Source organism: Cupressus sempervirens, chromosome 6 (assembly GCF_028749045.1).
Source record: "Cupressus sempervirens isolate cs-2001-9-10 chromosome 6, ASM2874904v1, whole genome shotgun sequence".
Classification (NCBI taxonomy): domain Eukaryota; kingdom Viridiplantae; phylum Streptophyta; class Pinopsida; order Cupressales; family Cupressaceae; genus Cupressus; species Cupressus sempervirens.
In genome coordinates this window covers 600,686,658-600,702,314 of record NC_143123.1, presented here as the reverse complement: position 1 = coordinate 600,702,314, position 15,657 = coordinate 600,686,658, and the positions used below count along the sequence as shown (strand labels likewise).

Sequence of the window (15,657 nt, the reverse complement as noted above, 5' to 3'; positions counted from 1 at the left end):
GTTTCTCTTTTGAAAATGTTTTAAAGAACCCTACATCATGTCTTGTATTATTAGTATACCATTCATATTTGCACTCAAGTTCACATCTGCTAAAACTGAGCTTAATAAAATAAACATCAAACCTCCAAGCTAAGTCTGTTTGTAACTGGTAATCTTCTGAATCACCTCTGGAATATTCACTGGAAGATGTCAATTATAACTATTACACTAAAAATGAAAATATAATAAATTATATATTTGCTGCTCAGCCATCTAATCCTATCAACAAAATCCACTTATACAACACTTGAAATATCAAAACTTTATGAAAATCAAATAATTTGAACTGTGACAGTTGGCAAATATGTGGCAAATGAGCATACCTTCCAATAGTGCATCATAGACTTCATCTCTTCTTACATTCAATGCCTTCAAAAATATAGCCAAGTTTTGCGACTTTTTTGGGTCCAGAAGCTGAGGGTTCTGACTAGAAACATTATGTGCTTGTTTGGCCATTCTATTTGTCCCTGTGTTTGTAGAATTATAACCAAACAGTGTCTCAATCATTTCTTCATTGAATCTGCAAATGCCAGTTTCACTTCTTTTAGCAACCAGCAGTAATCATCCTTAAAGAGTGCAGAAGATTTTTCAAACTGTAGAAAATGATATTCTGATCTAGTTGCATATGCTAATTCTTAATCAAAATGAGAGCTTTAACTATAAAATAGGATTAGGAAAACAATCGTACTGAAAAGATCCTGCTCTTATCTGGTCCCAAACCATTGAGTGATCAGGGTTAGCATTAACTTTGTCCCAGTGAAGAGGCTTGAGTTTGGGTCGTAGATTTCCATCTTCCCCTACTGCATTTAAGTGCCCCAAAGAAGTTCCAGAACCAGGTGGTCTTTGGCCAGGTAAAGGAGGGGGTAACAGAGAATTCATTGTCGCTGATAAGGGTGCTTTGGGTAGATTAGACTGGCCATTATTAGGTCCTGGGGGTGGAGGAGGTGGTGATTTGTATGCTCCCGGAGGTGGAGGAGGTGGTGATTTGTATGCTCCAGGGGGTGGAGGAGGTGGGGATTTATATGCTGATGGTGGAGGAGGCAGAGGCTTACTTATTGGTGGTGGTTGAGGTGGGGATCTGTATGCTGATGGTGGAGGAGGCAGGGGTTTATTTATTGGTGCTGGAGGAGTGAGGGAGTTACTTATTAATGGTGGAGGCGGAGATTTACTTATTGGCAATGGTGGAGAGGAGTTGACAGGTGGGTACAAAGAGGGATCAGACACTGGTAAGGTTGGAGGAAGTTTAGATTGTACAGTTAGTGGAGTAGACTCTGCGAAAGGGGAAGAGGGAAAATGAGTAGCAATTGGTTGAGTGGGGGTGTGCAACACTGCAGAACCTGCAGATAAATGAACCTGTGGCACCTTGGATGAGGATGAACATGAATTTTGAATGGTATCTGCTGAATTTGAGGTGAAAGTACCCCTATCACACAATTCAAGTGAATGCTTGGACTTAGGCAAAGGAGGAAGAGGATGAATATCAAGAGTCCCTATTGTCTTCCTAAGGCGTGAAGGAAGGGATAAAACTCGAAGCTTCCTTTGATCAAAAGTAGACAAGTGTGTATCATCAGCCTTTCCTGTTGCTAAGGCAGTTGTTATATGTGAAGTTTCACTGGGGTCTTCAAATGTTGCCCACTTGTAAACCTTTGAATCACCACCATTGGGATTTATTGATTTACTATGCATGCTTGAAAATAAAAGAGGTCTATCATCATGAAGATGATTGAATCCACGCCTGCTATTGAAAAAGCATTTATAAAAGTAAAAGAACAATGCAGTAAGAAGTAAAGTTGATATTGCCGTGATAACAACAGCTAAAATAATTGTCTTAGAGTTGCCACTCTTCTTAGTTGACTGCTCGGGAAGTGAACTTTCTGGCAGTGTGGGAGGTAACGGTGGCGTTAAGATGAAAGAATGTGGGCTTGGATTTACAACTCCCAATGATGGTGATGGCACTAACTGTGGTGATAAAGTCTCAGGGGATGGACCAGGGGCCATATAGTGATCATTCTGTAATCCTGAAGGTGATGGAGAAACTGCTGAAACTGGAGCTGTGACAGGAACTTCGAGATAATGACTTCGTAAAAACCGCTTCCCATGAGCACCAAATTGAAGCCTAGCTCTGAGACGCTCAAGAGATGACTGTAAGTTTGAATATTCATCTTCTCCAGAGACAGGCCTAACAAACTCCCCATGCTCCCCATTTATTGGAATAATTGATGATGAATCAAATGGGCCAAAGGAAGGATGCCTGTAGAGAGAATTGTGAAGAAAATCATTCGTCTGAGGTTGTTGGTTATTCATTTTCTTCTCTAAATTGTGTTCAAGAAAAGAATAAGAGTTCTGAATCATTTTCTTCGCATCCATCCCTTCTTTTGAAAAGTATTGTAAATTCTTACTATCGGTGTCTGTTCCTTCCAACTGTTCAAAACCGCGACTGGCTTGCAGATGCTCAGCCTGAGGCCAGATATGGAAGTCCTGATTCCAAGCCAAAAGACCATCAGAAAGATAATTATATTAATCAGGATACCATAATATAGTTATTATAGCATATATGACATATCTAATAGCCAGAGAGATAAAAATCTGAACAAATATCTGATTATTGAACTGTGCATCAGGATAACAAAACATTATTTACACCTCAATAAGGTGCCCAATAAGCCTGCAGGTTTGACTGGTACTGTGATTACAGGCAACCCTAACATTCAAATATATTTGGACCTAATAGCAAAATGCAATCAATATCTCAACAGAAATGATAAAGCTGCAATTGCTGATTTCAAAAAAATATTACAATATATCACCATCATTAAGGGTGTAGGTCTACACTTCCAATCTGAAATGAGCCAGTTATGCCGACTGGCACTGAAATTAATCAACACAACAGAAAATGCTAAATACTGATGCATATAGTGCTCTTTGTGCTGCTGAGGAAACTGAACTGCACCATTGAATGTAGCACAAAATGTAAATGTTTCACAAGAAAGCACTATCATCTTGTCACTAGGGTTTCTTCCTTCAGCTTCAAATAACACTATTGCAAGTATGATCTGAATAACAAGCATCACTCGTACATTCCATGAACCTTCTTGTTTTGACTTCCTAGATGTCAGCTAGAAGCACTAGGTGGTTCCTCAAAGCAATCATATTGCCCACAACCAGTAAAATCCAGGTTATTGTATAAAAATAAATAAAGGAATAAGAAATGAACAGTAACAAATATTTTATTTCAATTGAATGAAATAGGCATGGGACTACAACGATAAGACCTCCTTAATGCCTGTTGTACGATTTAACTTCTCTAACCTGCTGCATTCTGGTGGATCGGATTCTCAACAGATGGAGAGCGGCTCACACAGTTTCAGGTAGAGTATGGCACTTGGGATTTTGTCCATAGGGGTATACATTTACAGTCGTCCAGATCCCTCTCAGAGCATCACCTAGATCTAATGAGTGCTAAGTATTCCATTTATTCTCATGAGAGATGGATTCATGTGTGAATCACCACTCGTGATACATCAGTCGATGAGTTTGACTCAAAAACCACACAGCTAAATCCCGATAGCAATATCACAATTTGACTTGTTGTGGAAAATATCTCCTACTTATCGATTGAAGAGCTTAAGGGGCTTTCTAATAAATGTTTCCTAAGACACAACACTTGGTGAAGGTTTTGCAAATAGGGTTGCAAGCAAAGTGGGTTTAACCAAGGAGGAAACTCTGTAGTTAAGCGTGCTTGAGCTGGAATTGTACTGGGATGGGTGACCTCCCAGGAATTCTCAGTGCTTCACCTCTGTGAGCATCACCTAGATCCAATGAGTGCTAAGAGTTCCATTTATTCTCATGAGAGATGGATTCATGTGTGAATCACTACTCATGATACATGGATCGATGAGTTTGACTCAAAAACTACACAGTTGAATCCTGATAGCAATATCACAATTTGACTACTTGGAAAATATTTCCTACTTATCAATTGATGAGCTTAAGGGGCTTTCTAATGAATGGTTCATAAGGCACAACACTTGGTGAAGGTTTTGCAAATGGCATTGCAAGCAAAGTGGGTTTAACCATGGAGGAAACTCCGTAGTAAAGCGTGCTCGAGCTAGAGTAGTACTGGAATGGGTGACCTCCCAGGAAGTCTTGGTGCTTCACCTTTGTGAGCATCACCTAAATCCAATGAGTGTTAAGTGTTCCATTTATTCTCATGAGAGATGGATTCATGTGTGAATCACTACTCATGATACATGGGTCAATGAGTTTGACTCAAAAAATACACAATTAAATCCTAATAACGGGATCACAATTTGACTTGTTGTGGAAAATATCTCCTACTTATCTATGACAAATGTTGTTATCTTCTTGTGCTATGTGAAATGGAGTATGGAGATACTCAAGAACATGGAGGAGCTGTGGTAAAGTACAAAATATGAAGACTTTGTGCACCAGCAAGTTGCGAGTGGCTCATCAAGAGGACAAGATGCAAGCATTTGAGGTTGAAGATCAAGGCAAGGTACAAGCGCAAGCTAGTTCAATAAGAAGGTTTCAAGACCAAAGCATCCAGGTGACATCAAATCTTCAAGTGCAAGCTAATGCAATTTCAAGCTTCCATGAGAAGATTCCCCAACTCAAGGAAGTACAAGACAAGAATGTTGATGTGGCGCCTATCCATTTCCAGCCAATCAGAAAATTCAAGTTTACAAGTGTCAGAGATCAGCCATTCATATTATGCCAAGTGTACATGTGGAGTCCACATCATGCTCTTACCTAATCTATTTTCTCATTGGCTCTCAAGAGCAGTGTAATTTTCTTATTCGCCGACAAGCGGGTGCCTTCATATAATTGGATAAGCATTTAGTACTTGTAGCGACTAATTGGATTAGGGCATTGTTGGAAAAAGTATTGGCCCTTGATCTTAAATCAATCTTGGTCCTTCATTGTAATTGGACAACTATAAAAGGCCAAGGCCTCCTCATTTGTAACTCATTAGTTTTAGAGTAGAGTAAGAAGAGACTTGGAGAAATGGTTGCCGTAATGCTATCAAAGTAATTATTAATTCATTATTGGTCTTCATGGCGGATTACTTGAATTTCTTTGGGGTATTGCATGGTTTTTCCATTTCCTCACTTAGATTAGGATTTCATTTATTGTTGTTTAGAAGCACTGTTTAGTTGAATGGAAGATATTTTATTTACATCTTTGGTGAACTCATTTAGACCAAACTACTAGCTGCTAGCTAATTATAATTTTGCCTTGTGTGATTGAATGGCATATTCAAGAGCTTTACTTTGGTGGTTGTTTGCACATTGGCATGCATCAATGGATGGTGTTAATGGAATGGGGACAGTTTAAACATCTTACATCCACCTAAAGTAACTGCATTAGCTTGGTTGATGTCAATGGCTAAACTAAGTCTAGTAGAGTGACGCAGGCATTCATTGTTTGTTGTATAGCAGGAGTAGAGGAGCTTTCTAAGCCATTTCCCCTTGCACTTCATTTGGTTGGAAGTTGAAGTAGTTGACATCCATCGATTGAACAGCATAAGTCCATTTCTGATAACCAATATATCACATCATTATAACTGAGTTTTGTCCACAATAAAGAAGGAACATTGGGGTTGCTTCATTTGATCACACAATCTATCAACATTGTTTAGCATATGAGCATCCTTATTCAAGAGAGAGTTGAAGATTTAGTATTTCTTTTGGAATATCAAGTATTCAATTCTGCATGTTGTAGTGGCATAAAACTCACATCAAATCTATGGAAGGTGTAGATACAACAGGGGCAAGAGAGACTAGATTGTATGCTACCAATGTAGATGATGTCAAACATAAGAGAGAGTATGCACTGCCATTTGTAATATCCCTTCTAAAGCGTACCCTAGATAAGACTCTGCAAACCATAGTTCCCAAACTTGGACTCGGCTAAGACTCTGCAAGGCCACATCGACTTGTGACTCAACAATGACTTGGCTACGACTCGGTAAAATGACAAAATCCTTGAAATTTAGAGATTTTTAACAATTTAAAACTTATTTCATACACCATTTATTGAGTAAAACTTAAAGACACTATAACATCATCAAATAGAAGCTAATTTGTAATCACATACATAAACGAGGAACATAAATGATAAACCCATTATGTATGTAAAATGTAAATTGTAGCTAAGTTTGTTAGGATTTGGAACTTAAACCAAAGGGATTTTTGATAAAATGAGTTAAAAACTTAAAACCTCTAGACAATCCTTGCTTTAACTTTGGTTTGACCTTAAAAAATCAGGATAGGTTATGGGAAGTTAGAGTGTTGAAGGCATGTCGAATCTTAGGATTTGGCCTAGTCTAGAATTTTTTGGAAAGATGCAAAATCTGGATTTTGCATCTTAACTCCTATGAAGCTGAAACCTATCTCAAACATCTTAACAATATTTATACAAACATAACTTAGACTACAAGAATAATAACAGTATTTATACAAACATAACTTAAACTACAAGAAGAAATGTAACTTATACCTAAATGTTATGTGCTTAAATCCTCCTACCCCTTGAGCAAAGTGTTGAATTATAGAGTAAACTTCCAAGCGTATGCTCAAACCCAACTGAGTTAAGCATGCTCAAACCCAACAAGTTAGGCGAGTTATGTCAACTCGCCAAGTTGGGCGAGTCATGCCCCCAAATTCGACAAACCAAGTTGAGTTGATCTAGCTCGCCAACTTGCCAAAATTGCCTAACTTGCGGCGAGTTTGGGGACTTTGAAAGTCTACCATAGGGGTTGGGGGATATTAGAATAGTGTGTTCTAACTAAACCCTAGGCCCAAGAGTGGAATCTCTTGTCCCTTTTGGCCTCATATTTTATAAACTCTTGTACCTAGTGAGGCCTCACCTTTCTCTCACATTGCCCTTCCTCGCTTCCCATAAGATTGGTTATTGTAAATGGATTATGTCTATCTTATACTTCTACATCATTCCAATTGTCATGAGCCTAAATTGTTAATTTAATTTGTATCTATTATTTAAAATATGAACAAATAAATATTGTTCATTGATATTGATACTAATCACTCTAATGAACAATAATCTATAATATTATTAACTACTAATGTTAAAGGATAATATTAATCTATATAGAATCAAACAATAAATAGTAAAATTAAATATATATCAATAATAAATCAAAAGCTACCCATCAAATATTTATTTTGAATAGTAATAAGCATTTCAGTTTTAAATATAATAACTAATTGAATGGGATGACTAGAAGTTGCAACCCATATCAAAAGCAATCCTCTTTTCCACGTCGGCACATATTAAATGCCAAAGGTATTAACAACATGAGGAGGGTAGATATACCTAAATGCACATACACCCGAGGACATAGGACAAGAAAGACAACACACACGTCATCGAGGATAGAAAAGACAGAGAAGTGCATGCCTTCGAAGGGACTCGAACTGAGGAAGACGGAATCACGAAAACAAAGGATATGACCACCCAAGCTGCACCGAGTTCACGTGTACAAAAGGCAATAAAATCGAGCATCAAGGACTAAGAAGGTCAACAAATACAAGATAGAACCAACACATAACAACTGGAGTTAATACCCCATAAGAGAGGAGCCCTCATCATCGACAAGTAGGTATAAGTTTATGTATTCATAGGAAGAGAGAGACAACTGCAACCTCAGCAGAGACACTCCTTCCAAGCGGACAAGACAATAATATTAGCACCCACATAATCATCGCACAAGGCAAGTGGAGATATGTATGTCATGCCACCTAGTGGCAATAACTTTATTTATTGCAGTATTTAGCCTATAAAATAAATAGGTATAAATGTCAATATTTCCTCTAGATATGATATTATAAAGTAAAAATCTGTAAAGACCATAGTTAGAATAATGATAAATGTACATCATTTATAATGTAGTGAATAGTATTAATTTATGTCTAATATGAATCTTTTTAAAGGAAAGGTAGTGATTTGTTGAGAAAATCTTGTAGACCCTTTTGGAATAACCTTCAAGGATTATACACAACCAGGATACTAACCGTGCCAAAATCATTGCAAATGGGAGATATCCCAAATAAACTTAAAGACTATGAGCAAAATCTCAGAATGCTTATCAAGGAAAGTGGAACAAAGATGGAACAGGTTACATCTAGTATCTGTGTTGCCGCTGCAAGCCTTGGAAAAAGAGCTAATGAAGAAATTATATCTTCCGAGGGTCCAAGCAAGAGAACAAGGCAGAGCTCGAGGAAGATAGCCCTAAAAGCTGCTGCTGCTTCGGCTGCTGACTCCATCCAGGATACTGCTGTGATTGGTAAGGAGGCTGTCAAGATGATTATGGAGCTGCAATAGCAGCATTGGGTCTTGTTCTTTGGTTTTGTTCCTGTTCTGGTCCTATTTGCTGGTTGTAGTAAATGGTTCTTGTTTTTGGTCCTGATTACTGGTTTTCGATCTAAACCATATTTGAGGTTCCAGGTCCTTGTAAAACCTGGGTACTTTTATTGGACTATGTTTGTGGTTTCAGGTCCTTGTAAAACCTGATTTTGATGCTGTTTTTCAGTAGGTTTCAGGAATGTTTTTCCTGGTGGTTATTATTGCTTTATCTTTTCTCTTGTGGTTAAAGGGTTTTGGGGCCCCTTCAAAACCTGCTTTTACCATAATCTAAAACCTTTGAGGATTATGCTAACTAATCAAGGATCATTATGAGGAACACGGGGGGTCCTCACAAAGGATTATGAAGCCCAACTTAAAAGATAGTTTCAAGAAGTGAGGCCAAGTAATCGAGGGTCGTTCCTCTGTAACACAAAGGATTAGGAAGCTTGATTGAAGGAATCCGTAAGGATTGGAATTCCTAGATATCAATCATTAGAATTGAATTTAATTGTTTGCATTGTTAATAATTCATATAGGTAAACCTTCTCCTAGGGATCAGGGCACCGGGGCCATTACACATGTGCGAATTGCAAATATATTCATCTAATTAATAGATCTGATTACAGCATTTGAATTACTTGTTCTTTCTGTATTTTAGAACACCCATGTATGCTACTAAGTCCTTTGTTTCTATGTATCTTCCATGTATATATATATATGATGAGGATGCAGATGCATATTAATATGTATGCATTTTAAGTCAGTAGAATGATTTTATATCGACAATTTATAATAATGATTTTCAAAAACAATCATCATAAGCTCGTAATAATATCAACTAGTTTTGGTTCATGTGTTGAAGCTGTTTTTTACTCTGTTTGTTTCAATTTACCAGAAAACACTTTCCCAAAATTTAGACTCATTTGATGTATTTTGTAACTATATGTTGCTGCAAAGACTCTTAAAAAGTTACAGTAGTTTTTTTCTGTTTTGTTGGCTGTTGGTTTGTTGATAGTTGGCTGCCAATTGGCTATGCTTATTTCTTTGGTAGCATTTGAATATAAAGGATTTTGGGTCCATTGAAAGCCTGCTTTACCTTTAATCAATAAAATATGCATTGCATTAAATTTGTATATTTCAAAAAAAGAACGTAATTTTTTATGTTGCCGGTTTTTTTTGCCTAGTTTAATTTTTTTGGTCCGTTGAGTCCAAGGAGGTGAACTATATGCCATGCTATAAAATTGGTGGCTAGATAGAAAAAATCACACACGAATCTATGTTCTATTCAAATGATGGGAATGATGCTCCTATTAGAATATTTATAATATGTTTAGTATCTCGCTATATTTAGCTAGTTCTAGTTAACGGTCATTTAGGCTTTGTTTTTAGCTTGCTGTTTCAGTCCTATTTATAGAAGTTGTCTTTATTAAGACAACCTTGTTTTTTTGTTCACGCTATAATTGGTCTTTGTAAACTCTATTTACGAGTTCATTGTTAATGCAATAATCAATTTGTTTTATTCCATTCATTCAATCTTTAATAGTTTCATGGTATCAGAGCAGGTCAATGGGGTTTTTTTTTAAAATCATAAGTCGGTGGGGTTCTAAAAAAAACCTCTGGTCTGGATTTTTCTAGAAAAAAACCCTTAATATTCAGAAAGGGCAAAACCTCAAATTAAACTTTAAACACGTTATGAAGATCAGTGGACAAAGAAGGGAAAGGAATTGTTAATCCTTATGCCCTGAGAGCAGGTAAATTAGAACTGGCATTTCAAAAGGCCTCAAGAATTTAGTTAGGAATCCTCCTAATCACAACTGGCCTGGAGTTTCCAATAAGAAAGGGCTGGAAATGGCAATAACACATCCTGGACCAACAATTTGGTTCCCAACTTCGCCATTGTGATAACATGAAAAATTATTTAGGATGTAAACTCCCTAGGTTGAAGTTTGGCCACTGAGATGATGGCAACTAGCAAAGATGTTTCCTACGTACTCATGGAAGTTCTGAAAAATCTCAAGTTTGCAATGAACACATACATTCAAACCTTGTAGAAAGTAAGGATCCTAAAATATTATCACAGATAAGTTATATGTGGTTAATCTGGACAACATTATCTGCACTTTGGCTGAAATTACCGAGACAATCTTGCCTTCTGAGCTTCAAAGTCCTTCCTTTCACCATAATAAGGATGAAGATAGTGATCAGTCTGGAAATGCTCGTCCGAGTTCCCAACTGCGCTTTATGTTCACCTGATCTATCAATTATTTATGTTCTGATGTTCAGTTTTTATCTTAGTAGCAGTTCTTTCGTCTCTTTTTGTTTTTTTTGTTATCAGGTAATTCGGCTAGCATGGCAGGCGATCTGCCTTCACGTTTTGGAATGATTGATTTTCTAAATGAAAGAAATATAGACAAAAACTGATACTCCATTTTTGGGGGATCTGTAGCTAGTTCTTCTGTGCTAAATTTGGGTTTCTTCTCTGTCACTGAGCCGTTTGAACGCCTAACTCTCTGGTTTGAGTTGCCTGACTACCATGCTAATAAATAGGATCCCGCTAATAAAAGCCCCTTATTTATCCAGGATAAGTAAACACTGATAAGCTGCGTAAACTGATGCTATCATCTGTGCTAAAATTTAGGTTTCCTATCGACCATGTTTCCGTTAGAACGCTCTCCCCTCTCGTTTGAGTTGTCTGCCTAACATGCTAAATAGACAGGATCCCACTAATCGATGCCCTTCCTTTACCCAGGGTAAGCAAACACTGATAAACTGCGTTAACTGATACTCACTTTCAATTATGCGTTGCCCATTACCACTAACAGCAGGTAAGATGTATAGAATATCCATAAAACAACGGTATACTCAAGGACAATTGCCACCGGGAAGAACACAAATTCGGAGTTAAAATGAGTTTTCGTTTGGACCAAAATGGGTTTTAATCATATTCTTTACTTGGCATTTCTATAGTGTTTTTTTACAAATCCATTGAATGAAAAGTAACGAAGGCGAGGAACTAACCTGGTCAAGCTTTTCCCTGTGATTTTCAAAATGTGCGTCTGCAACCCCTCGCAACATATAAATCTGAGAAATGCCTCCGTACCTTGAATTCCCTTCGCCTGTTAACTTCGTCATTTCCTTGGCGTCCGAATCAGCTATAAACCCTGATATAAACCAAAACAATAACAACCCCCAAAATCCCCTGTAAAATCTACACAACTCCATTGCCTCTGATGCCATTGATCGTTCACTCTCCAGTAAATAATTCCAACGATCATAATAAAAAGGGAAACTAAACAAAGAAACAAAGCGGCTGCTACAGCTCAGATTTTTTTGACGATTTCTTGTCCGTTGCCGTGCTTAGGGAGGATGCCAACCTTGCGCCTCCTTCCTTCATGGTTTCCTCCCCTGGGCCATGCCAGGAGCTCGGTCATAATTGAATAAGTTATTCAGCCCTGCAATTAGATCGGTGACAGACGTGTGCATAATTCCAATCTTATTTTGGATTAATCTGTCGTTGCAATGCGGTGGTTGACTCTAATCGAGACGAAAACGCGTTCTGCACGCGCCCCCTTGATCTCATCGTCTACGACTGCGGTTAAAAAAGGAGCCTTGTCTGAGACCGTTTGAGAATTCCTTCGCCTCGTTCGAGACTTATATTTTTAAATGCGAGTACTTTTCCCTTTTAAAGTCTGTCTAGTCCTTTTGTATTTTGTTGCTTAATCAGGTTCAGTTATTTTTCCTCAATAATTACAGGTTAAAAGCCTAATGTAGTGAGTACAGCGTCATCGGTTTGACACTTATTCTCTGGAGCATCACGTTTTATTAAGATAAAAAAAATAATATATATATTCATGGTCACCATATATATATATATATATATATATATATGAGTTTTGTAAAATATTTTATAAAAATAAAAAAATAATAATAAATATATTCATGGTCATGAGATAGATTATATATGTGTTGAAAATAGATTGAAAAGATCATTGTTGAGAGATTGTTGAACTAGATTGAAAGAGGGAGATTGTTGAAGAAGATGTTTCATCGTTGTTTTGTCACTGATGTCAAGCTTGCTATTTGTTGGTAAGATAACTGCTTATAAGATTCAAGTACTATCACTTATTTGATTAATGAAGAGGATTTGATCAAAAGATGTAACAATAGCACCTAGAAGAAAGATTGAGTTATAATTATGTAATGAAGTACAAGGATCAATTAAGATAGTGATGACATGATGTATTGATAATCTACTTAAGGTTCCAAAGGCTAGTTACACTAAGAAAGTTTAGAAAAACAAGTCACACAAAATTTGTCTGTCAAGCTTGACCGAGTGGATACTAGGTGTCGAGCAAAGTCAATGCAAGCTGAGCAGAAAATCAATTGGAGCCGAGTAGAAGTTCATTCTAGTGTATGCCAAACAGAACTATGGATGTCAAGTAAAGTTTAGTTGATGTCAAGCACCAGTAAACTTTAGTTCGTGTTGAGTAATTTCATAGCCGATGTTGAGCAACACAATATGTGCCAAGCGGCAGAAGTTAGATAATGTCGAGCTACTGCATTATTTAGATCATAGATTTAATGAATCTAAGCTGACAAGTTTGTTTTTTTGGATTATGTGAACTAGTTGGAAGATAAGGTTGATGAGTTGGTGGCATAGAATTCAAGGTAAACCATTTTTAGGTAGAAGTTTCTAGAAGAGATATGTGACATGGGGTGCATACATTGTATCCTACCTAATTTATCCAAACCCTAAATTGGATAGTGGAGAATGAGTGGCAAAATATCTTAATTTCCTATTTATAAAAATGGTTGGTCATGAAGCAAGTTTGTCATGTGCAAGAACCTAAGGAAGATAAGGAGTCAAGGGTTTTGCTTCATCAAGTAACCTAAGAGAAGAGTCTGCAATGGCATGTTAAGTAATAAGGCTTAAGGAGATGAATGCTTGAAGGGTGAATAAGTTATCAGAGCCACAAAATATGAAGGCCAAGCAGAATTGAGGACTGAACAAAGATCTAACTTATATCAGATCAAAGTCTTACTATTACTCTCTAACAATTGTATTAGTCTAGAGTAAGTCCTTTGGATTAAAGTTGACCTAACAGTCATTTGTAAATCTCTTAACCAAGTGGCATTCCAAGTGAATGGTCTAAAGTCCTCTAACAATACTCACGTCTAACAAGGTGATTAAAATCCTTTAACAAGGTCACATTTAACAGTGTGTATCGTAACCTTTAACAAAGTTGGCCTTTCACAGAGCATTACTTCAGAAGAGTGAAAAGAGTAGCATGTTATTGGTGGTTTTTTCCCAATTGGGTTTCCAAGTAAATTATTGTGTCAAGTGTGTTAATGAATCTGCCATGTTTCATGTTTTACATTTCTGCAAGTTGATTTGACAGTAACCTACAAGTTTTAAGTCATTGCATAATCTTATGGATGTATGCATGATGAATAATGTTTTTATGGGTTCACTAATCTGTAAAAAGTTTTATTTATACATCTGGACCTTGGATAATGGATTCACCCCCTCTTAATTATTCTAAAGTATTCCAACAATTGGTATCAGAGTCATATGCTTAAGAGGACTAGTTTAAAGGTACTAGAAGCACAAAAATCAAGATGTCAAAAAGAGAAGTACCCAAGCTTAATAGAGATAACTTTCCTACATGGCAAAGTTTGATGAAGCTACACTTTGGAGGACTTGGAGATCATGCACAATCTACCATTTTTGTGGAGCATGTTGATCCTGTTGGTGCCCTAACTACTGAGAATATGAAAAAGAAGAAAGAACACAACCAAACAATGTTGGAGAGTGCCTCTGCCCTAAGTTATGTTGAATTTGATGATATCAAAGGTCTTAATAGTGCAAAGAAAATGTGGGATGCCCTAACCACTATCAATGGAGGAGATGCAAATGTTCTAAGAGCCAAAGCCAAAAGTCTTAGAGGTAAGTTTGATGATATGAGAATGGAAGAAGGTGAGAATATTGCTTAATATGTTGAAAGGATAAAAGAAGTTGTCAATGCAATAAGAGGAGCTACTACTATTATAGATAATGGTACTATACCAAGCAAAGTTTTAAGGGCATTATTGTCTATATATGTTATTAGAGTTTATGCAATTCAAGAACTAAGATGTATTCTAGAGAATAAACTATCACTTGAAGTGGTAGGTAGGCTCACTGCTTTTGAGCTATCTAACTTTGATAATTACAAATATGAAAAGATTGAATCTACTTTCAAAGCTAAGGTATCATTAAAAGAACTTGATGAAAAGAAGAAGAAGAAAAAGAAGAAGTATGTGTCCAGTGACAGTGATACAGATGAGGAGGATGTTGAACAACTTGAAGCACTACTAGCAAGAAGATTTCACAAAGGTAAAGGCAAGTTCAAAGATACATTACCCATTATTTGTTTTAATTGTGCAATGAGGTTGGTCATATTGCTACTAGATGTTGGTCATATTGCTACTAGATGTCTAGAGAAGAAGAACTACATAGGTGGTGAGAAATACAAAAGTAGAAGAGATGAAGATAACAAAGATTACAAAGACAAAGGCAAGAAGTCTTGCTACATTGTTAAAGAGGAAACAAATGATGATTCTGATGAATATAATGGTGAAGTGTTGTATGTGTTAGTCTCAAAATGGTTTTGACATTTGAGTGTCATCACACTTAACCATTTTCTACATTGGAGCTGAGCACACTACGTATGCCAAGCCACAACATGAGTCGAGTCAGGAAAACCAATAGGTGTCAACTGATCTTCAGGTGCCGAGCAGCCTTCAGGTGCTAAGTGAAGATCAGGTGCCGAGTGAAGAACAAGCGTCGAGTGACTTTAGGTGTCGAGCATGATACAAGTGCCGAGTGATATTTGAGTGCCGAGTCACAGACGATGCCAAGCAAAATAGAAATGCAACAGGAAGCTGAGTAAGTCAATTTGTTACATGTGTCGAGCATCTAGAATCAGTAAGTGCCGAGTAACACAGAATACACATATGAGTTTGTAACTTCACTAATTCATATGTAAATCATTTTTATGGCCGACATATGAAAAATCTCGAAGGATTAAAATAATTAGATCGAATCTTTTGTATTTCTTATGCAATCGACATGCAGCCAATAAGAAAAATGGAGAAAGCATGCAACCAATAATAAAAGTGCAAGGAATGAGCGAGAAATAGAGATTCAATATGAATCGTAGATCCACATCTAACCCTAAGTCTTTGAATGTC

General features: G+C 37.0%; 1 protein-coding gene across 1 annotated transcript in view; it reads right to left on the bottom strand.

Moving 5' to 3' along the window:
* LOC149553674 (uncharacterized) overlaps window positions 1-11,934 on the bottom strand; it is a 35,394-nt gene extending 23,460 nt beyond the window's left edge. The window contains exons 1-3 of the mRNA XM_089789062.1: window positions 11,443-11,934; window positions 728-2,517; window positions 363-559 (exon numbers count right to left, since the gene is read on the bottom strand). Of these exons, the coding sequence (XP_089645188.1) occupies window positions 363-559; window positions 728-2,517; window positions 11,443-11,661 (2,206 nt within the window). The 5' untranslated portion in view covers window positions 11,662-11,934. The remainder of the gene's footprint in view (window positions 1-362; window positions 560-727; window positions 2,518-11,442) is intronic.
* Window positions 11,935-15,657: the final 3,723 nt, after the last annotated feature.